This window comes from Ambystoma mexicanum, chromosome 6p (genome assembly GCF_040938575.1).
Source record: "Ambystoma mexicanum isolate Mex_15411 chromosome 6p, UKY_AmexF1_1, whole genome shotgun sequence".
Lineage (NCBI taxonomy): Eukaryota > Metazoa > Chordata > Amphibia > Caudata > Ambystomatidae > Ambystoma > Ambystoma mexicanum.
Window position 1 is genome coordinate 1,128,810,557 of NC_090935.1, and position 26,753 is coordinate 1,128,837,309.

At 46.9% G+C, this 26,753-nt stretch overlaps 1 protein-coding gene across 2 annotated transcripts in view; it reads right to left on the bottom strand.

Moving 5' to 3' along the window:
• Nucleotides 1–26,753, bottom strand: part of VLDLR (very low density lipoprotein receptor) — a 546,560-nt gene that overhangs the window by 181,493 nt on the left and 338,314 nt on the right. For both annotated transcript variants that reach the window (XM_069625743.1, XM_069625744.1), the window contains 2 exons: nucleotides 15,942–16,061; nucleotides 15,563–15,688 (listed from right to left, as the gene is read on the bottom strand). In XM_069625743.1, the coding sequence (XP_069481844.1) occupies nucleotides 15,563–15,688; nucleotides 15,942–16,061 (246 nt within the window). The remainder of the gene's footprint in view (nucleotides 1–15,562; nucleotides 15,689–15,941; nucleotides 16,062–26,753) is intronic.

The following is a 26,753-nucleotide window of genomic DNA, read 5'->3' on the forward strand; positions in this document are numbered from 1 at the left end:
CTAAAGGACACAATAGCAGTAACCAGTTAGGTGGGGGGACCTAGAGTGGGAGAGCACCCAAAGGGCCCAGTTCATAGTACCATAGTAACTGCAAATGAGGAGACCTAGAGAAAAACAAACACAAAGTACAGCCAACCACTGAGGGGAGAGACTGGGATTGCACGGGGACAGAGTACGTTATGTTATATGGTTAGGTGGAAGTACCTGCAAAGGCTGGGAAGTTTAGTAGAGCGAAGTAGTGGCTGCTCCGCCTCTCCACACCTTTCCAACGCAGATGGTCGACGGCTGTGACATACGATCGCACTCTGCGTCAGTACCTCTTCGCTGCCAAACATCTGCGTTCCACAACACTGTGGCCTTGTCCTGCAAGGGCTTTGCTACAGAGGGTCTGATCCTTGGTTCTTAAGGTTTGGATGGATGGACTTCGGTGCAACACAAGGTATCGACAGGTAGCATCTCCTGCTAGTAGCCTTGATTGCAAGGGGTCTCATTCTTCAGTAGTTTTTGACTAATGGTGTCAAAAGCTGCAGAGGTCTCCAGAAGGACAGGGGCATTCCATAAACATTCGTTAGCATGCCCCTGGAGGCAAGCATCATTTCTGTGGACCTCATGGGTCGGGTCTGAAGCCCTGCTTGCTCATGAAGCAGGTCATTAGATTAGGTTAAGTCTTGATGCTAAGCATATATGAATGGTATTTTCTCAAAGGCGTGTCTGCGAAATGGTGTTAGTTTTCAAAGCACCGACCCAAACAACCCTGCAGAGTGTCCTGATGTAGGCGGATGTTGAATACACATGGTATTAAAGTGGAGGAATGAGACATTTAGGTGTCAATTCTAGATCAACATTTAAAAAGGTTTGGGAGGTTGGGAGGTCTGGGGGGCTGCAAGGGTCAGGAGTGAGGTGGTCCTGCATGGAAAAAGGACAGAAGGTTCCTTTATGGATGTTTGTTCAAGGGGCGAGGTCCTTTGCTCCTCATATCTTGGATGATAATCTTTAATGAAGTGCATTTTGATTGGCTAGGATAAGTGCAGGCTTCAGAATTTTTAATTATTTAATCCTCTTGAAAATGTGCTTTTTGCTGGTGTGAGCAGAGTCAAGATAAATGCACCATTCACTTTATTCAGCCATGTAGATTCATAGCTGTTTGTGGTAGTGAATTTGTCAGCTTGTTGATTAGGTTTCCTCCAGAATGCAGCCAATTTGCCATTATGGCCAAATTATGCAAAATTGCCAACATTCCTCATGTTGTGACCATTTGAGTTCCATTTTGCAGAATAATTCAGAGTTCTTAAAGATTTGAGTTATCTAAAGAAGTTTATCGAGTTATAAATACTGTGTAGTTCTCATCCAGTGTGTTTCTTAGCCTGTGTGGTGGCTGGTAGTTTAAGCCAGTATAACCAAGGTATTTTTGAATTTTTCTTCTGGTTCTAGACCCTGTACTGGGTCTAGAGAATGCAGTGCAGGAGTCGAAATTAATATTGGAGACCCAGGAGCTGCTTTTAGCTCCTTCATAACCAACCGGCACCAGGAGCTGCTACTAGTAGGGAATGAGAAGCTGGTACATAGCCTTCCATAAACCCAACTTTAAGGTGGAAACCTAATTTTCTCTATTATTCAGGACCCCTTATGCTTTAAATGTTAGATGCATCCTGATGTTTTATAGGTTTACCCAAATGCATAGAGGTAAACTCCTAGTGGTATTTGGCATTACTTGTCCTGGGGAGGACAAAGTAGATTCTGGTAGCCGTTGGTGGCAAGCGAACCAGGCTCTTCTAGGCTACAAGGAGGAGCTAAATGGCTCCGAGCTCCCCTCAATTCTGATGCATGCGGCAGAGCTGTACAAATTGTGAAGGGATGTATAAATAGCATCCCAAGGAGCATGGGGAAGGTTTTCCATGCAGAAAACGTGGCCAGCTATGTGGGTAGCACCCTTCAACAGTTGAGGAATTTTGTAAAGTGGCTGAAGCCATCTCAAGCCTTGGGTCGCAGAGTTTTATTAGAAACTGAAGCAATAAACTCCTGGAGAACTGCGCCTATTTTAACAATTTTTTATTTTGCATTGCACACTTTGCCCTTTCCCTTAACTGCTCATGTTCTTGCGCATCGGGATTAGAACCATGAAAGATGAACAAACCTGGAATGATGTGAATGGAGTATTACTTAAGTAAAATGCCCAATTTTCAAAAGGCACATTGCCGAAACATGTTAAGGGCAAAGTGTGAAATGCAAAATAAAAACTTGTTAAAACAAATAGGCGCAGTTCTCCAGGAGTTGATTACTTAAGTCCATTTAGTTGGGCGGCGTTTGCCTTTACGCCGCAACCACCCTGTGGAGGCGCGACACATCCATAACAAGATTACACTAAAGGCAATTAACCCCCGAGTGTGGAAAACCTAGCAATTTAAAATAAGGTGTCGCCGAACAGACCAGCTCCAACTTGGAGCCACCTAGCCACACAATATTAGAAACCGACAGGCTACATATAAGTTGTCGGCTATCTACAAATTGGCTGTGGGAGGGTGGCCTGCAGATTTGGAGGACCCCTAAGGTGAGATTCACACAATGTGGGACGTTGACAGGATGTGGAGACCGACATTCAGTGGACTAATGGGATGCCTCTACCTCATTGCTACAACTTCCACATTGAGTAACGCTTTTGTAGATTACTGGTGATTAGTCAGACAAGTGTTCAACAGGCGATCAATTTGGTCCACTGATAGGACGCCCATTGATGCTGCATGGATTAGACAGACCACTCGTGCCAGCCATATTGATATGGGCAGCATTAGGCGCATTGATGTTCAATCAATGCGCCTTGGTAGTGACAAGGGCCTTCAGTCAAAAAGGCGGCCTACAATTTTTCTGGGGTTAGTCCCAAACCCACAGTTCATGGTCTTGAGAGGGCAGTGTGGGGGGGAAGGGGTTGCCAATCGAGGTTTAGTACTTTGTAGATTGGCATGTGGGGCAACAGTTTGGCCCCAAGGGGTATTAAGTTAAGACCTAGCTACTTCGTTGAGTGGAGTTTCTGGCTGGTGTGGTTTAGTGTACCATGTCTGATGCTAGAGATAGGGTTAGTGCTTTGGTTAAGAGAAAGGTTATCGGCGAGCATACTGCAAAAACTAGGCCATTGAAATAGATTAAGCTGGTGTCGCCTGCCATTGGACGAGATTCTTTAGGTTCAGTGTGCAGCCTAGTGAGTGATTCAAATGCTTGACAGTGGCTAGCATAAGAAGTCATAATTGCTTGGTTATTCAATTAGTGGCACATTGTAACCTTGCTATTCTATCAGTTGTAGAGAATTTGGTCAGATAATTCAGTGGCGGTAGGTGGAGTCAAGTGGATTGAACGGGGATGGAGTGGTTGAAATGGCTATGCTGTGGAGCCCACTGCAGAGGGAAAGCCATTTCTATCCGAGCACGTAACTAAAATGGCAGAGGCCAAAGAGTCAGTTCCTATCACTGTGCAATTGAAGTAACTTTTCCATGCGCAAACGATTTAAATGCAATGGTAACCTTTTCTTTAAACAGCAGGAAACAAATCGGACGCAAAGGAGTTAGTTTCCATCAGTGCCCTTGAGGTTATGCAAGATCAAGAGGCAGATACAGTTTCGTTAACAGCTGGTGGTAGATACAAGGGAGTCCAAAACTCAATTGCGTGGTAATAGAAACTGATCTGGATCAAAAGGAGGCCTAGCACTGGGTAAAGGGAAGCTGTGAGAAAAGTAGGCATCACAAATAACCAATGCAATGAATATTTCTATCCCAGTGCAGTTGATGCAACTTCTAAGGGGAGGTCGACAGGGGAGCACAATTAGACAGGATTCCTTTCATCTGCCACCACTGGGTAAATTACAGTTATGCGCTGGACTCAGCAGGTATGAAGTGACGGACACAAGGATTTTTTTATATAACAGTAACAGGAGCAGAGGCAACAGTTTTTATCACAGCAATTCATGTACCTATGCTATTGGCTCAAAAAAGAACCAAGCCGTTGGTAAAACAGGTAGCACAAGCAATAGATGCAACAAATAACACGGCCTGTTGCTGCACACTTGATGCGTCTGTGCCAAGTGTTCAGCATGCAACTCAATTTGTAGTTGCAGCGAAAGGGTCAGTCCAATTGCTGTAGCTTTGCAATGGACCCAAGCGGTTGCTCAAAAGATGGGTATAGATAAGCTATGCTTTCAGCAGACGGCACAGGTAGAATCAGTGAATATCAAGTTGCATCTCTGTGCGATGGATGCAACTATGCTGTGGGGTCATCAGGAAGTACTTGGTGCAAACGAGTTAATCACAAGGTGATGTGGCTATGCTATGGATCCACAATGCAGCAGAGAACTAGGTGCAGCTGGGCTATGTGCTTGCAGGTAGCCCAACAGATGAAATAGGTAATTTCCATCACTGGTAAGCATGGGGTATGAGGAGTCAGTATCAGAGCAATTGATGTAGGTATGCTATGGACTCAGGCAGTGTAGAACTAGATGTAGCTATGTTATGGGTTTAGCAGACGATACAAATGGGCTGATGCCATCAGTTACTGGAAAGCTGTTTACGTGCTATTGATGGGAATATGCTAGAGACTCAAAAGCTGCTCAGAAATGGGTGTAACCAACTTCTAGTTCAGCAGGTAGCCCAAGAATGTGCAAAACCATTCTCACAGTGTAGGAGAAGTAGGTATGCTATAGGTTCAGCAGCCAGACACTTGCAATGGGAAAGTTTCCATTGAGTGCAATTGATGCGTTTTTATGGTGAACTACAGATAGCACGATATTAAAAACAGTCCCTCCTACGTTAAAACTTATCATTCTACTGGACGATAGGTGTCTAAGGGCTGGCATAACTGGGCAAGGCTGCTCAGGGATTTTGAGCTTAGAGAGGGGATTGCAAACCGCTCAATCAATGTTCAGGGGAATACCAGGGAGAGGCAGGACCAGGAGAGTTGGGGAGAAAAAGATGCCCAAAAAATAACAATATAAGACCAAACCAAGAGGTCAGGCATTACTACTCACCAGGGCAGCACCCAGGCAACAAGTCGGATGTAGGTGACGACCACACAAACTAGTGGTCCGGAAGAGATCTTCCACTCGGTAGTCGGGCACAGGTCACCCACCACAGAATAGAGCCCAATGGTTAGACCTCAAATGCCATTGGAGCTCGTAGGGGCAGTGGCCATGGTGCACGGAAAGGGAAGCCTGGAATGCAGACTTTAAAAGTGGTTAAAATCTCCCTTCCAAGCTGGTTTATTGTTCCCAGCTCCCTAGCTTAAGGTGCAGCATAGATTGCAAGTTACTAATGTGGCTGGAGTTGGGATTCAGCCGTCTACAAAGGAAAAAAAATATACTTGAATGTCCATTTCTCTTTGCTACATGTTGATGTAAAGTATGCTGGTTGGCCAACTCCTTGGGGCCCATAACCGACGGTTAACCAAACCAGAGGAAAGCAGGAGCTGTTGGAGCCTGAAATCCTGTTGTACACAGCCTTTGTACATGGAGTCGAACAAGCAAACAGCTGTTGGCATATATTTCATACCACCCCACACAAACTGGCAGTGGGGAAGTGCGCCCTTATAGTACTCAGTTTAGAAAAATAGTTTTACGGATTGAATGAAACAGGTAATTTATACAAGGACTATGGGCTCCTACGAAGCCTGTGTTTAAAGAGCAGTGAGGCATTCGTAACCATCTTCATGCGTCAACGTCCTTCATAAAGATGCAGCACCTAGACACGCCAAGCCATGCGAATTGGGACCACAAACCATGTACTCAACAGCTCAAGTGATGTACAGTTTCTATTGATGAGAAAGCTGGATCAAGATCAGCCCGAGTAGGGTTGTGAGATCAGTCAAGTCACATGGCCATTGAGCCCTTCCTGCATATGTAATCTTAAGACTAAACCCTTTCTGCTCTTCTGAGCCAACACTGTATAATTATTGGAATTTACCTTTATAGACTGGACCAGATGTGAAACAAAAGCTACAGTTGGGTGGCATAGATCACCCCTTACCATGGCAAACGCTTGCTGTGTTAGTCTACCAGATTGCAATGCAGCTTGCGACATAAGGTGGTACTTGTAAAGTCATGCAAGTTTAACAAACATCAGTGACTAGCGGACACCAACTCCACACTGGCACCAAAACCCAATTTTGTGCCACAAGAAATTAACCAAGCTCCCATCCACTTTAATACATCCATTAACTACACACCAACCAACAAGCCTGTTGTGAATAGATACCTGTCGTGGCAAGGTAAAAGGCAGTCCTGCTCTGGATAAGTTGTAGAGGGCGGAGAGTAGAGGCAGGTAGATTTAGAAAGAGGCTGTTACAATAGTCCAACCTAGAGGGAACCAGAGCTTGTGAGACAGTGAGCTTCTGAGGGAAGGAGAGGAAAAGCAGAGTAGAGTACCTCTGAGGTTGTGCAGTAGGAAGTTTGACTTTAGAGCCCTCAGACGTGCCGAGAAGGAAAGTGTTGAGTCAGATGACTGAGGTTCATCCTCGCAGGCAGGGGTAGGAGGAGGGCCAAGGGAGCGGGCCAGAGAGTGAGGGGGAAAAGGATGGAGATGTGTGCTGATGAGGATCGCCGTCTTGCTGGCATTCAGACAAAGATCACTGGCGGCACACCAATCTTGAATGGCAGTTAGGCACTCAGATGAGGTGGCCGAGGGCAGCAGGGCCGGAAAATGAGTGGAGTGCACATCTGTCATGACATGGAGCCCTGACCTATGTATTCAAATGCCTTGCAAATAGATTGCATTTGTGCAGTCTTTGGGAAATTGGTACCCGTGCCAATAGCTTCTTTGGTATCTATTCTCAGTTTCGCTTCATAGAATGTGGTCATCTTCCAGCATTTTGAGGTCCTTCCCCCACACTGCTACTTGCATAGACACGCAGTGTCCTGTACCAGTCTGCTGCAATTCATCAGGTTCCTGGAGAAGTCAAACCTTCCTACCAAGGAAGGTGCAGTTGACTGGTGGGATTGGCTCTGCCGCTTGTTTGCCATGCTTGTTCTCTTAAGCCCTTGTACATTTGCCTTATTGGCAATCTGTTTTCGATGTTCAAAACAGTAGTGACCCTCCCAAAACGCATACCAATAGTTTGATTCCACAATTTAGGTACTAGTTTTGTTTTTGACTTCAATGTCGACCTACTTGTTTCACCCATTTGTCGTCCATCAAGGGATACATCAATGACTGTAGATCAGTTCAAAGGAGGAGAGGTGGGGGGGTCGTTTCCTCCAGTGTCATATGAAGGTGGATGGATCAAGAATCCCCATCTTTGCTCATGCAACTCAGTATCCACCTATCCGAGTTACCACATCATCAAATGTGGCTTTAAACCATCACGGTTTAAAGATGCAATTTCTGTACTACACTTTCTGCTAGCCTCATCTGGGAGGCGTTTATTCACAATATCAGGCGATAGTAGATTTCCAAGTTCCCAGTTATTGGCAATGTCAATGCTGTAGGCTACCCAAGGGGGCATGGTCTGAAATGGCATTTTGCTGTCAGGGTGGGGATTAAGGGGTAGGATTGTGCGACTTTCCTTGCTGCTGGATTGGTTCCATCTGGTGCAGGATTCCGTTTGCAAGGTTTGGGCTGAGGGCAGGCTCATCCCCCCCCCCCCAGACCTTGCTATTACTGCAGCACGCATTGGCCCCACTCACGTGTGCCCTGGTGCTGTGTTTGAAGGTTAAAGGTTCCCAACAGATCAGTCCAAGTTGAATATTCAAGCGGCCCTTTTAAATGGAGGCATTATATGTACCCTGAACCAAAGACGGAAATCAAGTTGCCCAATTGAAATTGAGACGGATAATCTGAAACTCAACCTCATTTTAGATCACATCCACAAATCCCTAAAATGTGGCAGAGTACTAATTCTGCAATCGTCATAATGTAAGAATTATGTTAGTCTGCCCACCATTAATTTTGTACGCTTTTGTTTTAGTAAAAGCCATGCGTTCATAATTTCACTTCCCGATCCTGAATTTTACAAGACCGGTAGTCTCAACTGAAATCGACGTCTACCACGTGTACAGGCACTCCATCACCGGTTGTATAAGGAACACTACACCGATTAGCCAACACGACTGTCATAGGTATTATCAATCTCTTCAGAACACATGTTCAGGAACGTTGCCTTCTTAAAGCAGAAACTTCAACACTGCGTTTCTAGGAGCCCGAGTGGTAAATCTTTAGCTGGCATCACCAATGCTAAAAGTAGAGGCATGCTGGATCTGAAGCAATAAAGTTCAAGTGAGCTACATGAATTGAAGTGTCCGGACCATTTCTTCGGCAGAGCTTCACGCACTTTCACATGGAGGGCTTACATTTTCAGCTGGGATCACCTCTGGACCCTCCAGGTTTTCTTACCTTAATCCCACCAAGTGCTCATCTGCTCATCCCCTTTTAGGGAAACCAGTTCTTGGTAGGCAGTGCTCCGAGTGCTGTTAGTCTTCCTTTCTTCCTATAGCTTTGTGGTTTCAGAAAAAAATCGGCTTTCAAGCATCCAGGGCAAAAGCAGCCCAAAGCTTTTGCTTGCGTGTTAAGAGTCTTTGGAATATTTCGCTTGCAAAGGTGTCAAGTTAAGCACTTCAATAACTAGAAACTGAAAAGGGGCTAGAGAGCCTGGCGAGTATCATCCATTAATTCAGATTCTCAAAAATAATTACAGTACTTTTCATAGGCTCATATTGGCAAACATTTGATTCCATTTCCATATATTTCCACACAGGCCAGTGGAGTTTTACATCTTCCAAGTTCGCCTACCTTGGGTCATTTCAGTGACCAACAATTTGTGGTCGAAGCAGGGATGAGAAGTCGAAGACTTTGTGGGCAGCCCAGCACAGTCTTTTTGTTTACTCAATTCAATGTAAAGAAATAATGTTATCCAACCACTAGATGGAGCTAGCTACAATATTATAATCAAAAACAGATTTAGGCTGCAACATTTCAAGAGGGAGCCACAATAAGACAATGTTCATGAATGTAATGCCACAATTCAAAAAGTTATGGCAAGATACAAAGTTACGTTAATTTGTATTTATTTATAACGCGCTTAATACCAGCGAGTGGTTTCTAAGTGCGGGCTCGGGATTCGAACCTGTTGCGCTGCATTGTCTTACAGACGAGACACACCTGCTGCCCCGAGCAATTCTTCCTCCCCTCTTTCACTCGTACCATCAAAACACTCAATGAATATTTCCCATGAAACCTTGGGGAGTGGGTAGCTCTGGCTTCTATCAGCCAGAAGCCATACCACGGTCATCCTTGCACTTCTAAGTTTCTCTGCTGCTAATAAGTACTCGCTATGGGAGCTCTTTGTGCAAGTTATCCCTACTGGAGCCGCACTGTGCGATTATATTTATTCATTCGGGAACTGTACAGCATATTAATAGGTGGATCTCTGTGGCACCACGTAGAGTTATGCCCATATCACAGGTGATAGGCATACCTCGTCTACATGGTGCCAGAGATCGACCTATTAATATGCTGTACAAAGTTCCCGATTTTGTCGGTGGTATTGCACGCGTTTTGTACCTATGTATAGATGCTTCATAAGCACAGGAAGCCCTCTACGTTAACAGTGTGTTGGGAGTGGCACTGCAAGGCTACTGGAGTCAGTTTGTGAGCTCATGGTGGTGCTTAAATGCTGATCGAAGTCTCTGAATACTGGGTGGAGGAGGATCCCTTGGGGAATGGGGCAAGCACTCCCAAGTGTGATATTGGAAGCACGTGGTGGTTCTCAGCCTTTCCCCGCAGAGGGTGAATGAAGGCAAGATCAGGCCAAGCCACATGTGACTTGAACACCACAGTTCCTCAGAATAAACCACTTTTTGCTAGAAGTGGCATAGTACGAGCATCCGATATCCACATCCTCGCCTTGTGCCAAAAATGCATAGTTTTCCCTGAAGTTTCACTAAGAAAAAAAGTTCTATTCAAGGCATGAAGGATCAGATTGAAAAGACCATCTGGGCAGATGCAAGCCATAAAAGCTGTGGCTCCACCACCGACTGCTGTCTCAATGCCAAGTGTGACAAAGGACATGGGGGTCCATTGGTGTTTGCTGAGCTAGTAGTTTGCCCCGGCCAACGGCTGCCATAATTTATCAAAGCGTGAATCTCAGGACAGATTTGACAGGTGTAATATGGGGGCCAATTGAATCCCATCTGCCTGAAGGTGGATGGGACCAAGGTGTGGCGGGGGGGGGGGGGGAGGCTTGGTGTCTCCATTGGCGACACTCGCTAAGGTGAACTAGTTTATGGGCACTTCTACCTTTGAAAAGGCAGCAGCTTTGAAAGCCAATCTTTTCACACATGGCAGGAACCAGCCGATTTGAGGGCAGGATAGAAAGTCACCAAGGGGTCCAAGCACTAGCCCCCCCCCCCACTCCTCCAACCCCAAAATTGGGACAATCTGCAGCAAGATTTTTAAACCAGGGGCTGCACAGGGAATGTGCAGACTGAAGAATCCTGCATGCCACTGCAGCATGTGAAAGTGGAGTTAGTTGCCATTCTAGGCAAAGTCGAGTTTTCCAGGGAGAAGGAATGTGCAGTTAGGAAGGTGGAAGGCAAGGAAAATGTCGGAAAGCTTCAGTTCATCCTAGGTGTGGGCGAACAATCTGGGCACAAGGGAGGACAATACCAGTTCCGGGTTACCTTTCAAGAGTTCAATGGGTTACAGAGAATATGCCCACAGACATGTTACAAATAGACAGTCTCCACCTATTTGAAGGATGCATACATGCCAATATAGAACTACCTTCTCAATCGAGGTTTTGCAATTTCGATAGTGATGTCAAGCATGGGAATGCAAGTCTTCTGTTCTGCCTTATCCTGTTTCACCAAGCAGCCAGTCTCAGACGAAAGGTCATGAGTAGACTTGCATCCAGACATTGCCTCCAGTTAATGATGCTGCAAGGTTTGGGCTTTGATTAACATGCAGAAGGATGAGGGTAGAGGAGCCCCCCCCACACCCTCCTACCTTGCAGTTGGCCAAGAACATGTTACAAGTCCTTAACGAGACTGAAGACAGATGGGCATCAGTCTTTGCATCTCCTATAGAAGTGATCTTTCCAGGCCTTTACATTAAAGGAGCGCTTAAATGCATGTCGATATGACACCTTTGTAAAGAGCGGAACCGTTGCAATTGTGGCTGGGCCACAATGACACGCAAACTAAGATACGCTAAACGTCAGCAGGTTAGGTTGCTCAGTGTGGGGACATCTCTACTGGAATCAAACGGTCCCCAAAGAAGCAAGCGCTGGATTCGAAATGCTGGGGCTGCTACCATATTTGCCAGCACACAGGTGGAAGGTTGCTGCTGCCGATGGTGTCTAGTCAAATGGTCGACACAATTTGGTCACTTTTTTTTAGTTATATTTGTTTAGGTTTTCGTTTAGGGAAAAAAGGGGTTTTTAGCCAAAAAAAAAAAGGGGGTTGGGACCCCCAAAAAAAAAACAAATGTGAAAAAACAAAAAACTACATTTCGACCATTTGACCTGTTGACCTTTTGGTGTCGAACATTTGTCCTGTCGACCATTTAAATTCGACCAGTTGACCTACAACCGCTGCCACCAACGGACAGAATTCACAGATAGCATCTCAGATTCCTATGCTGCAGGACTCAGAAACCACACTAGGATTTATAGCCATATGGCTACACGGGCCAGGCTGGAGCGTCAAGGTGTCGGTAGCTAAAGTAGATTGAACCATTCTTTGAGGCAAGTCGGGCTTGAGAATATGGCTGCGCTAGCTCAGTGGGTGATTGCACACCGACCGGATGCCATGACAGGGTACAAGTAGGCAACCATTTACTTGTTTTGCCTTTTGAAGAACATGCTTTTTCTGAGCACCCACAGCCAACCCTACTCCGTTTTGACGGATGACCAGGACTTGCTAGGACGTCTGTGAGTAGCATTCAGGGCTTAGTATTAAGGGATGACACCAATTGTATACAATCGTCCGTATACCAGGAGGCACAATTTCACCTGGAGATTAGCACTTCTTGGAGGGGCAGACTACTATGCAGTAATTTTATCCGATTTTTCTAGTTTGTGGTAATGTCAGAAAGAAGAAACCACTGCAGCAGTTCCAACTGCTCAGTCTTATGAATGCAAACCCTCTACTCCCCTATGCCCCCCGTGCCATTAGGCCTCAGGTCCTATGGCTGCCAAAATCTTTCAGTATAAGGGAGACCTGACAAGATCAAAATTTGTGATTTGGCAGAGGGGTCGGTTTGTGAGGCTTTTGCAGGATTGTTAGGCAGAAACCTGTGCAGTTCCCTTAGGGACCACTGCAAAATTGTAAGACTACAGGTGTTAGCAGTAAATCCAATTGGTAGCCGTCTGTACCACCCAGATTTACCTGGTAGCTGTGGCTGAGCAGTCAGACTTCTCTCAAGAAGTTAGGTAGCATATATAGAGTATACACAATAGGGCTAAAAAATACAGTAGCACAAGCAAACACTGACCAGAGCTTTGGTATAAAAGTATATAATTATTTAAAAACACACTTGTAAAAATACACTGGCACTATGTCAAGCAAGTTCAAACGGTCACTAGAAATATATACACCTCCCTAATTATTTGACAAGTCTAGGTTAGTACACCACTTATTTAGCAAAACAGAGGCGAGCGAGCCACCATAGATGGCATTATTTTAAAAGGGAGAGAAAAGGCAGAAATCGGAAAAACACACAATACCAACACTTTTAAAGAACCACAGGAAGTCAAGAAAGGCAGGGTCTACTGTACAGCAAAAAGTTCATAGGCCAGGCCCACTCTTGGAGAGCAAGGCGGAATATGCCCAAGATCACACAGTGGAAATGCACTAAAAGTCTTTGCAGAAAAGTCAAGAGGTTGGATCAAGTTAGAAAGGTAATGTTAACCGGTCCGAGGTCACCCCAGGATAGAGAGTCAAGGATTTACGGGACACCTTGGACGTCTGTTGCAAGGGAGACCAGGCAGGACAGTACCTGAAACGGTGAGAAAGCTCCAGCGGGGGCAGTTGTTGCTGGCAGCGGGTGCAAGTCTGTGCTTCGTCCAGGGGAAGAGAAGATCTCAATGTGGAGGAAAGCAGGAGGTCGTTGCACTGCCAGGGAAGAAACCAGCCCCGGAGTTTCCCGGTTAAAAAGGTACTACTCTTATTTGTGGTAGTGGTGAAGCGTGGCTATCCGGCCGCTAGGGTGATTGGCACAGGCGATTCGACCACGAGGCGATCCAGGAAGGCGAAAAAGGCAAACTGGTTGGTCCCACCAGCTCAAAGGGAAGAAGGCTCTCCTGGAAGAAGATCACCTCTGTCGTCGGTGAAAGTGGCGAGTTTCGTACAGCAGGGCTCCACCGGTGGTGTCGTCGTAGATGGCTCAGCTTCTCCCCTCTTCAGATTCTTTTAGGTCATGTGGCGACTTCTCAAGTTCCAGTCCCCAAAGCCCTGCTTTTATGCAGCAGAACCCCCATTCACCAGCCTAGCTGTGAAACATGCTAAGTGGTGAGCCGGGCGGCTCACCACTGGGCCAATCACAAGAGTGCGACTTGAGTTGCCAAGGCAACTCAGTCGAGGGTGCCCATTTCCCCCCTCGCACACATCCTGTAGACCCAGATAGTGGCACCACTTGGAGGCTTCTGTGCAGAAGCCTGCCAAAAGTGGAACAAAGGGCTTGGGTTGGAGTTACAGAGGCGAACACAAACGCCATTTTAAAACCGAGTCCTAAGACCCAACCGGGGAATAAATATTAAATAATGCGGCGGTATCTTTAACATTGCACCAAAAAAAGTGGTGCGTTTAAAATTAATGGGAAAATCCCATAGGACATATTTTGCGTGGTAACCACTGCCACCAGCCAGAAACTCAAGGGGAGCAGGGGGGACTGGACAGTGCCCCCTTGAAAAACAGACCCAGGGGCAATCGAATTACTCCTACCAGTCCACAACATGGTTTGTACTGGTTCTGTTCACAATTTAAGACTAGTAAAGTCAATGGTGACTCTACATGCCCTGGGAGAGAGTAGTCAGTCGCAGGGTATGGAGTCTATGTTTGGGGGTCACTATGACACCCCTGTGTTACTGCACTGAGGATGCTGTGTAACTCACCAAAAACACATCGAGCCCTATGGAGTAAAAGACCCCATAGCCCATAAAACACATTACAAAGTCAAAGGACATTCTCAAATCATGCCTAAGAGTGGGAGAAAGTATCACTCTTAGCAGGAGAAAAAGTTAAACCCCAAAAATCCAGCAAAGCTGCTGGGGGACTCACTAGGTTTGGGAAATTAGCCTTTACAGAGAATTCTCCCTAACAAGGATGAGTTAATCTTTCAATAAGAAAGCCTGCCTCCATGCCTTTATATAGAAAGTAGATTCCCGAGTCTAGGTAGAAGACATTGTATTGACATGGATCGGGCATACTCAACTGCCAAACCAACAGTTTGGCTAACGGGCAAAGGACCTGCTAAATGTAGCATTTTCAAGGAAAGGTTTTCAGAAGGAAGTTCAATTAATCTGAATTATTAGATGAGCAACTGGTTTCATCATTGGACTGTTCAATTTTAGAATTCGCAATGTGATGTCATGGGGGGGAAGCATAGTTCTTGCCTCCATGTGGAACAGACCTACAACGGTTTGGGGACACAGCAGCACTGAGAAAGCCAGCACGACCATCCACATCTGGCGAACAGGACTCAATCTAGTAAGGCTTTGCCCATTGAAGTCAATTTCTTGCATTAAACAATGCAATGTGGCGACTCCCATCTCTTTCCAGATTTGTGAAAAGTGAAATTTCATAGTAAAAGTAGGTACTTGTATGCACTCATCTTCCTGCAATAGGGCCTCATTTTGATCAGTACTCAGATCAGAGCCTGCGCCCTGCCTGGATGGTAAACACGTAATGTTTTCTTGCCATTGATTTAGAAAGTTGCTAAAATGGCTATGACTTCACAATTAGCTGGATAATTTTCGTCATCATAATCATTAATCTTAGAAGGTACTGACCCCCCCCGAACCCCCATTGTATTTTTACTCAACACGATTTGACCAACTGAGCAAACAAGGATACATTTTCAAAAACTACCATAAGTAATGGAGTCTTATTATGACTGCAAATAGGTTTTTTCCTTTATGTTCAAGCTATCCATTTTTGTCTACCACTAAATTATGGGAGAAAAATGGTGGCATGGTTTACTGTAAAGGTCCAAGTCTCGCTGGGGGATGAACCATCAAAGAGCAGCATTTGTACTTCCAAACACTTGTAAAATGTGTCAATTACTAAGCTAAACTTATAAGCATATTGTGAAATTATAGACTAATATCGCAAACCTATGCAATATACACAGATCTGGAAATCTGGCAGATTTATTGGAGGGATAGTCTTGTAAACATTGGAATGGGTGAGAAGTCTAGTCAGTTAGGTGAAGGCCGGTTGTCACAGGGAAGCCATGAGATGAATAGTAATTAAAGGAGCAGGGCGATTCAAGGAAGGTAGAGGGACAACAGCCAATTTCAGTACCTTTGACCAACAAAAAAAAATAAAAAAAACAAGTTCCTTCAACTTTAAAAAACAAAAAACATGTGCTTTTACCTACTGCCTTGCACACCCCTGTGGCAAGATCCATCTGATATCCCCGGCTGCATTCACACTTGTAGCCACCTTTCAAGTTAACACAAATTTGACTGCAGATCCCAGGATTGTGACATTCGTCGATATCTAGGAGATAAGGCAGAAACATCAGTTGGACTATAAAACGGCTACAATCTAGAAATAAAATACTCAAACAATTGCCAAACATACCATCTGTGCACAAATGAAATTATTTTGTAAAACTATTCGGAGTTTCATTACAACCAGGCAAGATTGGTTCAAGAACACGCAACTGATTAAAACCACTTGTCAAAAGATAAGTTTTGACAAGCAGTAGGCAGCGGTGCCTTCCCCGATGCAGCTGCCAGAGTATACTTGCCTCCACAGGTTTTTCTGTCAAGTAGCTCAAATCCAGCAGGGCATTCGCATTCATAGCCTACAATCAGGTCCCGGCAGATGTGAGAACAGCCACCATTGTTTACCACACATTCATTTAGACCTAGAAAAATCGATACAAGTTAGACAGGCTTCCAATACAGAAAATGTAAACAGCAGTGTAGCACACATTTGCACTGAGGTGGGGTAGTTTGCAACAGTTCAGAGTGCCAGACACTAAACTGGTCACTACTGCATGCAGTCATTCTACTAAATCATAATTCAGGGCATGCAGATCTATAGACTATGGGTGTCGCATTGAACAAAGTAACCCCTGCTTGCATTGGAGTCCCCGGCCTGTTTTGAACTGGTCCCTTTAATCCACTGCGGGTCATTAGGACCGTGTCACAGCTCGCCAAATGATGCAAGCCCTGCAGCACAAACCTGGGGCTGAACCCACTTTCCGGGTGTTCATCCTATACTGCAAGTCAGTCACCCGTGATCGACCTTAACACAGAGGAATGCAATCTTCCATGAAGTAAAACACCGATTTTGACATAGCTTTGTGAGACAAGTTTTAGAAGAATCTTTAACCTGACAATTTAGAATCACTGCAAGTGCATGGAGGGTCTGTTCATTATGTAAAATGTGTTGCCTTGCAGCCTACTCAATATGCAATATAGGCAACTGCACCCTTCACTGACCACAAAGATTTCCCAGAACTTCAAGATATAGCCTTGAGTGAAGCACAAAGGATCTCTACTACACTAGGTTTATTTCTACAAGCTTCACCGAATTTTGTTCAATACAAAGCATTGGAAAGGTTAGCTGTTCGTGGTTGTGAACATTGAGATGAATATAAATATTTGAAAGTAGATTTAAAAGTGAGCCTTCACACGCTGTTAAAATACTGGCAGGCAAAAAGGCACGGTTTCCCCGTAGCAATGTATATTTATCCAGGTTTACATTTTACTTAGCAGGCATTAATCTATGGTGGCTTGATCATGGGATGCTCTTAACAGGAGCACCAAAACGAGGCAATGGAGTCCATTCTGAAATACAGTATCAAGCTTTGGCCCCTATAGTTACTTCACATTTCTACCTTAAGTGCGATTTCAAAAACACTATGGGTGTCCAAAAGAGGCAAATGGCCATTCTTGACAAGCGTGAAATGGTCTACGAGCAGGTGTCTGCCCTTGGAACGCCAGACATTTTGGACTACATCTCCCATTAGAACTAGTAAACAGTCAATGGTGCGGTATCAGGAGTCGTAATGTTGCAGAGCCCTGGTCTGCGGAGTGGACGAGGAGTCTGCTGAGAGGTGGATAGTACATTCGATCTAATCAATCCAGCGTTGCATTCTCGGTTCCCTGTAGTATATAGTTTAAACCCACCAACCCACCATGTGTGCAGTGCTCCCACTTTATGGAGAAAAGAAATGGATCATGTGCAATTACAAGTTAAAATGTATTTGAATAACGTCAGTACAAGAAGTCTCTAAAGACAATTGAGAATGCACTTGTGGCAGAGATCCGTGTTCATACACCCAATTCCGGCAGCCCTTCACCTTGGCGACTGAAACGGAGCGTGTGCAGGGATGTCATTTGGGGGTCGCCAGAGGTCGCAACTGCAACCTCCGAGGTCTCCCTTGCGACATCTAAAAAAAACCAAAAAAAAAAAAAAAAAAAAAATGTAATGCAAGCTCCTGGGCTGCGGCTCTTTACTTCTGGGGTGGCTGGCTTTCTTGTTCAGGCCCCTTAAAAAAAAAAGAAAAATAAGAACAGGAGTGCCCAAGTCTAACACTTTCAGCACTGACCCTAAATAAGAGAATAGGAATACCAAATGTGTCTTTCTGGAATTCTAAACAATTGCTAGTGTTAGATGCGTGTTTCCCGGAGGCCCAGCACGAGGGGCTGGCTCCGGTCCAGGAGGCCGCGTGGCCTTGAGCGCGGCATAGGCAGTAGCGTTAACAAGAACACACACGCTGGTTTGACTTCGCCCGGAACTGCCTCCCACTCCAGGGGGCGGGGCTTTTATTAAGCTGCCCTACGTCACCGCGCTGCGGGACGTAGGGCGGATATAACATTCCTCCTTTATTTCAAAATAACCTAACAAAACAATCATAAACAACATGCTCAACTATAAACTCCTGCCACTGCTGTTGGCTTAGCATACATAGTCATTCAGCCTCGCAGGCGGTCTCGTGGTCTTTCTCAGACTGTACCGCTTCGCTTGGGGGCTGTCCCCGCTCGGTTCGTAAGTCTGCTCACCTTCGCTGCATGTGTCCTCACTGCTGGGCAGTCTCGGTGATTGCCAGCTGCGGTCCCCTGCAGATTGCTCCTCGGGGTCTTGCGCCGGCACGTCGCTGCTTTGTTGCTCGTTGTCGTGAGGCCCCTCGCAATCCGTCCAGAGGTGCTGGGGCACGAGCTTGAACCAGGAGGCGTTCCTTGTTACTTCCCGACCTCCCCGTGTGACAGTTATCATGGTCCCACGCCGGTTGCTGACAGTCCATGGCAGTTCCTCATACCTGGTGTCTAACTTGGATTTCGCAACATGATGACTTGGTCGCCCACTCTGTGGTTTGAGGGCCTTGCTCTTCTCTTGGCGCTCATGTGAGCATTGGCACGTGTTCTCCTCGTTTCCACGCGTGCATGGTCAACGTCGTCAGGGGTCCTGCTGGGATGATGGGGAATCGACGAGTTGATGATAGTTCCGAACTTAAGGTCAGCAGTTGGTATGCCCGTGGTGCTGTGGGGGGTGACCGATAGTTCCTTAGGAACCGGAATAGGTCGATCCTCCACGGGCTGGCGTTTGCCTTTGATACTCGGGAGTACCTTGTTGATGGTCCTCATGAATCGCTCGACGTCCCCATTAGCTTGTGGCCACCTTGGCATGATATGAGGTATTTAATGCCCCGTTCCTGTAGGTATGACCTGAATTCCTCCCCTGTGAAGGGGGGCCATTGTCACTCTTAATGGTCGTGGGCAGACCATGGGTGGCAAACATCTTTTCTATCACCGGGATGACCACTTCCGCGGCGGTGGACTCCAGTATCTCGACCTCTGGATAGCGTGAGTGATCGATTGCCACCAGTAGGTGTAGACCCTCTCTGATTTTGCAAAAGTCAATGCTGATCGCTTCCCATCGTGCCCGGCCACGCTCGGCCGAAAGGATCGGTTCTGGGTCTGGTGGCCCGCTCGTTATTTGGCAGGGTAGACATGTGTTCACTAGGTCCTCGACACGATAGTCGATGTGAGGGAACCATACCCTGTGTCTGACCCGTGCCTTTGTTCTTGCAAGCCCTTGGTGTCCTTCATGCGCTAGGGCAACTATCCTGTCTTGCAGCCTTGGGGGTATGATGATGCGGTCACCCCTTAGCAGGAGCCCTCCCTCAGTGATTGAGAGGTCTTGTCGAACCGTGAACATGCCTGCTAGGAACTCCTTGGCCCCCTCGGTTCTGTTGCGTGTGTGCGACATGAAGTCTTTCCAGTTGCCTGACATGGCATCTTTTACCAGATCGCAACAGGGGTCATTCTGGGTTTCTGTTGCAATGTCCTCGATGTTTATCGCTTTGGGCCTCATGGTGTGGACCACTTGACAAATGTGCTCCTCCGTTTCTTCGGCGACTAGCACTTCCTGCTGGGTGGCTGGTCGTGGGTGTCTCGACAGGAAGTCCGCGGGGTTGCCGCTGCCCGGTTGGTAGACAAGTTCGAAATCATATTGCTGGAGGTGTAGGAGCCACTTGGTGATTCTGGCTGGTGGGTGTGCCGATGACCCAATGAAGACGTGAACTTGCGCCCATATAGGTACATGTGGAAGTGTCGACACCCCCATAGAACGGCGATTGCCTCCTTTTCTATATGGGAGTACCTTTGTTCCGTTGCTGTGAGTGCCCTGGATGCATATGCAATCGACCTTTTTGTGCCCTCTTTCGTGACCTGCATCAGGATTGCTCCAAGCCCGACTGGGCTGGCATCCACAAATAGTTCTTTCGGGAGGTCCGTGTCATAGTAGGCCATCTTGGTATCAGTTGACAGGGAGTCTTTTATGCTCTCAAATGCTTCCTGGCATTCGGGCCCCCAGTCCCACTTGGTGCTGGCCTTTGTTAGCTCCCGCAGCGGTTCGGATAGGGTTGCTAAGTTCCGAATGAATCTGCCACAGTAGGTGGCCATTCCCAGGAAACTGCGCACCTCGGTGGGAGTCGTGGGGGGGCTGGCAGCTTGTATGTCCGCCACTTTCTGGGGATCAGGTGATATGCCGGTGCGGTCGAACCTGTATCCAAAAAAGGTTATTTCTGGTTTTAGGAATTCGCACTTCTCTCGATGAATTGTGAGTCCGGCGCTTTCCAGCCTGCCTAGTAGTGTCTTGAGTCTCAGGATGTGTTCCTTGGTGTCCGGTGCGTGTATTAGGATGTCATCGCTCAATACCCCTGGTATGCCTCTGATGACCTCCTGGATGGTCTGTTGAAAAACCTCCGCGGCCGATGATATGCCGAAACTCAGGCGCTTGTACCTCCTCAGACCTAGGTGGGTTGAGAACGTGGTGATATAGCGCGACTCTGTGGAGCTTCAGCTGGTGGTACCCCGCCTTTAGGTCCACCTTCGAGAACACACGATCCAGTGAGGTCAGTGATGATTTCATCAATTGTAGGCGTTGTGTCGCTCTCTTTTTATGGCTGCATTGGGCAGGCGCATGTCAATGCAGATCCGAACTTTTCCGGGCTGTTTGGGCTTTCGGGTGACCACCATCGGGGAAACCCACGGTGTCGGTCCCGTGACTTCAATAATACCAGCGGCTTCGCGTGACCTTAACTCCTTCTCGACTTGTTCCCTCATGTGGAACAGTGTCCTTCGGTGTCTTACCGCGTGTGGTTGCACTGATTGATCAATATGTAGTTTGATGGTCTTTCCTTTGAGACAGCCTATCCCCCTCTGTAGCTTGGGGTGTTGCCTGAGGAAGTTCTCGACCTCGGACGTGTCGTCAATGTGGCATATGAATTTGACCACGCCCAGGTCTTCAGCCGCATCTCCGCTCAGCAGGCTTTCAATTCCCGCCTTGACAACATAGATCTTCGACCACAACTTCTGTTCGCCATGCTCAAGAGTGGTGCGGAACCTCCCGATGACTGGTAGAGGTTTCCGACTGCCGTAGGCGAACAGCCGAGTGCCTGTGGATTTTAGCTCGGGTAGTGGTGCGAGGGTTTGGAAAACGGTGGTTGGCATGACGTTTAACGAGGCTCCCGTGTCAATGGTCATCTGTATGTCCTGGCCTTGTATGTTGACCATGCATTTTCGTCGCCTGGCGGTTCTTTTCGACGGTGCTGGCCCTTGGTTTAGTGTCGATACTAAGTACACCTTTCGGCCCTTTCCTTCGTTCTCCGTGCCTGCTGTTTGTCGTAGGGCTGAGAGGTCATCTCCTTCCTCTTCCGTCGAGGAGTTGACTACCGCTACCCTCCTCGCGCTGGCTTGTTTCTTTTTTTCCGATGACCCTTTTTCCTGGGATCCTTGTGGAGGCTGTAGTGGCGTGTTCACTGATCTGCACACTTTCGCGTAATGATCCTTCCTGCCACATGCTCCGCACGTGGTGCCTTGCGCCGGGCAGTTTCGCCTTCCGTGCCTTTGACCACCACACCATCCACATTCGGTTGGTCCTGGTGCTCGAGGCTGCCACCTGTTCTGGGTGTAACCGCTGCCACTTTCGCTTCTCGTTGATTGTCCGAGATTTGAGCAACCATCGCTGTGGAAACTGACGGCTGGAGTTTTTGTAGGGTCACTTCCATGTTGGCGGCCCTGGAGTGGGCAAGCTCCCTCTGTCGACCCAGTTCCAGGATGCGTTGTAAAGGAATGCCCTTTTCACTGAGCACGAGACGCCTCAGCTTCTCCGAGTGAATTCCATTTATGATTTGCCTCCTAATCTCCCTTTCAGTGTTCGTAAACTCACACGACATGGCCAGCTTCCTCAGCCTCGTGTGGTAGGCGTCGAGAGTCATCGGTGGCCTGGATGGTCGTGCAAAAGATAAGTTTTAGTCTGGATTTAGTTGCGGGAGAAAATGTGCTGTTAGAGCGTCCTTCGCACTCCGGTATGCGTCTTGGCCGTCATCCACATCCAGGGAGTTGAAGATGCACAGCACCTCGTCGCCCACACTGAGTAGATGAGCTTTCATTTTTCTGGATGACGTGACGTCCTTACATTCCATGGCCATCTCAAACTTCTGTAGCCATAGCTGCCATCTGGGCCCACTGGACGACGGGTCTGTGAATGGGTCGAATGGTTGGATCAACGTCGACGAACTCCCCTGCGTGCGAGGCGGTGGTGACGCCATAGACAGGTTTGCCGCCATCCTGGACGGTGTGGAGGGTCCAGGGGTAGATGACCCAGTCGCCATGGTGTTGCGTGCGCTTGGTCAACGATTCTCTGCCCTCTGGGTTCGTGCGCGCCCTGTGGTGAGGCAGTGTCCTACCGGCACTTGTACTCCGATGGATTGGCGCTTCGTGGCCTGTGTGCCATGCAGGAGACGTTGTGCAGGTGATGACTGGGATGACACGAGAAGAGGAAAAAAAAAAAAAATTTCACCCCCTGAGGATGAGATGTGGGAGGGGAATTTTTTTTTTTGGGGGTGGGGGGTCACGTGATCGTGGGGGCCCCCACCGGGTGTCCAAAAATTTACACGGAGCGTCCGTGTGGCCTCCGCGTGCGAAATCGTGGAGCGCGTGGATGCTCGCTCACTTCCTCGTCGCCATTGTTAGATGCGTGTTTCCCGGAGGCCCAGCACGAGGTGCTGGCTCCGGTCCATGAGGCCGCGTGGCCTTGAGCGCGGCATAGGCAGGAGCGTTAACAAGAACACACACGCTGGTTTGACTTCGCCCGGAACTGCCTCCCACTCCAGGGGGCGGGGCTTTTATTAAGCTGCCCTACGTCACCGCGCTGCGGGACGTAGGGCGGATAGAACAGCTAGACTCATTAAATGTTTAATTCAGGCACACTTCAGGGGGGTGAGTCACTGATTTAGTCTGTTCTTAAACGCCTCACTCAGCCTTTCATCCTTCTGAGGTCGATAAATGAGTACCAACACAGGTTGGGTGATATTGCGGGTATATTTTATCTATATAAAGCGCTTAAGCGTAAGTGCTATATAATAACACATCATTTGGTCATGGACGTCTGCTTGCATACACAGTAATTTGGAAATATGGGCCTATACACACTGATCTTAATGATACATATGGCGATCCATTCTTGTATGAAATGTACATCACAGTGATATCGTAACTATATTTTTCGTAGTGTACAATGCTATATGATGCTACTACCTGTTTTGTCAACGGGTGAAATGTCGTGTTCCCTCACTACCCGCGATATCACTTTGGGGCCGAGTCAAATGACATCACTTCCGGTGAGGTCATAGGGAGGTCAAGGGTCGTGTGATGTCACATCCGCTACCCCTGGCATTTTGGTGAAATGATGTCCCCGAGCGTGTGCCTACACAACCCACACGCAAGTTCTACAAAAACATTGCATCAGCACGGTACTGTGTAAAGCTCGTTTTCCAAACATTTAACTAAGCACTCATCCCCAATTAAAAAAACAACGTGGAGAGAGAATATGTATCAACATTTGAGACTGAGGGGGGCCAGTTTGGAGGTTCATATACCAGTTTTGCCACTGGAGGATGCAGAGAGCCTAGAGACTGAGTTTAAGTGAATAGTTGTGGCCTCGCATGCTTGTGGCATGGTTTATTTGGCCCGTTGCCTGCAATTTCTAGTCAAGTACGTCATTTGAGTGGAAGGCGTCCTCACAGCAGGTTCCTGCCCCAAAATCACGGGACTCTGGCAAGTTTATTTCCAGGCTATGAAAAAACAGTTTGCTTATTTGTACAATTTCTTTCGTGCATCATGAATAATCTGCAAGTGTGGGTGTTTTTAAACCTTCAATGCTCAAGTGAAACCCAGGTGAGTATTTGGGGACAATCAATATGCTGTTACTTTTATACTTCCCTTGGTGGAGAAAATTAAGCGAACGATTCTCCTTTTCCATAAATAACGTGATTAAAGTGTCATACGATTCCTGCACTTTCCCAGTCAGACCCGCAAAACTTTTGTTCATGGAAATGAATTGTACCTTGCTGTACTGGACAACCAGGTGGTCAAGTGCATAAATCGCATCATGGCTCAAATCCCAGCTTCACTCAATTAAATATGATCCTGGGCAATTTGTGTAAACTGATCAAAAACCAGCATAAACATGTAAAAACTGTCGGCTCCCCCTCAAACCCGTCGTGAATGCTCTTCAAAAAGGTCACACTGGCTCTAGTCTTGCTAGATACACAATAGTGTTCACACCACGAAGTCACGGTAACTCCACTTGCAAAGCATTGACCTTCAAGGTCAGCCTAGGTTTGTCTATGCAAACTTTTAGGGTACGCTTCCAATCTGGACCAGTGGGTGAAGTAGTGAAGCTACGCTCCCCGATGGGCTGCCCCCGCTACCCACAAACCCCATGGCCACATCCTCACCCAGGTGTAATACAAACTTCATTCATTCCCGTGTCCTGCCTTTCCTCCATTCCACCCCCATACGAACGTCAAAGAAACAGCTATAAAAAAAATGAAACGACCCCCATTACCTGACTCATTCTCCCCCAGAGCATGCAGCGTCACGCACCCACCCCCTTCTCATCACTGAGCATTGGCAACTCTTAAAATGCATGCTAAATATCAAAACCACCCCGCCCACCTACCAATTCACTGCACGTACAGTTGTGCCTGCAGCATCAAGTCACTAAAATACAAAAGATACATTCTTACTGCGGGAGCTTGGGAACTAAGCTGTGTCCCAAACAGGCCACTGAAAAAAATAGCAGCAATCTAGCACTTCAATGCTAGCTCACTGCACTGATGTGGGGTTAGAGCCGATCCAGCAGGTCTCAGGTTCAAATCACCAGTAGGGGTGAAAGCACAAAACACGCCAGTGCAGGGAACTGCAAATTTCTTCCTACACTTCTTTTAAAATCAAAAACTATTCCAGAATGGTTGTTTTTAAAATTAAAAAAATAGGAACAGTGAAACTTAATAAAATATCACTGTTGTCTTTCAACCTCTGGTCTGTATCCAATGTCTATAGTGCGGGTACCTTCCTTTTTTGTTTGCAATCTACCTCCTGTATCCATGCTTGAGCACCTCTGCTGTGAGGCTCATCAGCCTAATGTCTCAATACTGGAGGTATGTGCTGCTTTTTCATACAGCCAATGATTGTGTACTGCCTCCGTCCTGAAACTTCAAATCCTCACGCTTGCTAATGTTAGTGCCCCTTAACTGCCAATGTTGCCCTTGACATACCACTTATTTTGAATCCACCAATGTGGGAGTAGCCAGGCGCGTGTCCATGCCGATTGTTATAGAATTCTCAAAATTGGCTAATTCCTCTCTACCAAAGAGACCTCCAGCTCTTTTGCTGAACTTTGGGACTCTGAACATTTTTAATCTGTTGTCTTTTTTGTGGTTATGGAGTTTTAGACAACTCCATAGGCATCATCTTTTTTTATTTGTCACAAAGCACCCTCACTGCAGTGACACAGGGAAGCTTTCTAGGCTGTCCAAGGTTTAAATACCTTCTCTGGTATAAACTACTGTTTCCCAGAGAATGTAAGGTTACATTGACTTTACTGGTCTTTTTAAATTCCTAGACCCAGCACACACCATCTTCCTATAGAGTGCTGGAGGGGTTACCTAGTACCCTGTGCCTAGAAACTCATGTATTAGTCAAATGCTACCCTTTCCTATCAAAATGGCTGGTGGCAGTGGTTTTACAACGTACTTCCATGATTTTTCCCGACCGTGAACACCAGTAGCTTAAAAAAAACAATAGCAGGAGCCAAGTTTTTCAAGATGGTGCCTTAACCAGGTCCCAGTCCTTTTTTCGCCATTTCATTTTGGAAAGGTCCTTCTAGAGTTTGTCTCTGCACGCCAAAACATGTTTGGTCCCTTTGTTCGTACACCTTTGTCAGGCTTCAGGACTGAAGACCGCCTCTGGCGCCAGAGTGTCTGGGATTGGGAGGAAGTGAGGGAGGTGCCCGAAATTCCGTGCTTCGTCTCGTAGGAGACCCAAATGCACTGTGGTGTGATTGGCTGGCCGACTGTCCGGCAAGGACAGCTACCCTGCAGGGTGATTAACAGCTAGGCTGGAATGAAAGGGAGAAGACTGTTTAAAAGGCGAGACTCTTGGACTGGAAAGCAGAGTCAACCACTGGAAAGAACCAAAGACTAGCTGGAGGAGGACAGCTGCTGCAACTCCTGGACCGCTGGTTTGCCCGGTGAAGCCCTGCTGCAGGTCCGGATAGCCAAGTTTATCTCGACAGAGAAGCCCCTTCAAGGAAGACTTCTTCCTTTGAGTTGGTGGGACCAATCAACTCATAAGCCAACTGGATACCATTCTCGGAGATGGTTAGAATTAACCAGCTGTAAGGACACCAGCTTGTGTGCTTGACTACAGCTACTCAAAGCAAAGATCTTCCATTTTGCCAGCTTGTTTGACCAGTTCCCGTGCAGGAGCCCCGACATCCTCCCTCTTGTCCCCACGACTGAGGCCAAGTAATAGCGAGATCTTCAGGGACCAACGTCTTCAACTGCATCTTTTCTTCATTTTAAGATACTGTGCCAACCAGATTGGGCAAACTTGCCTCTTGCGGTAAAGTTTGCGAAACGTTCCCAACTTGCAGGCCTAATCAGCTTGTGACCCAAAATATGATTCTTTTTTCGTACAAACTACTTCTGATAACTTTGGCAAAGACTTTACTGTTTACTATAACAACTGCTCTTTCC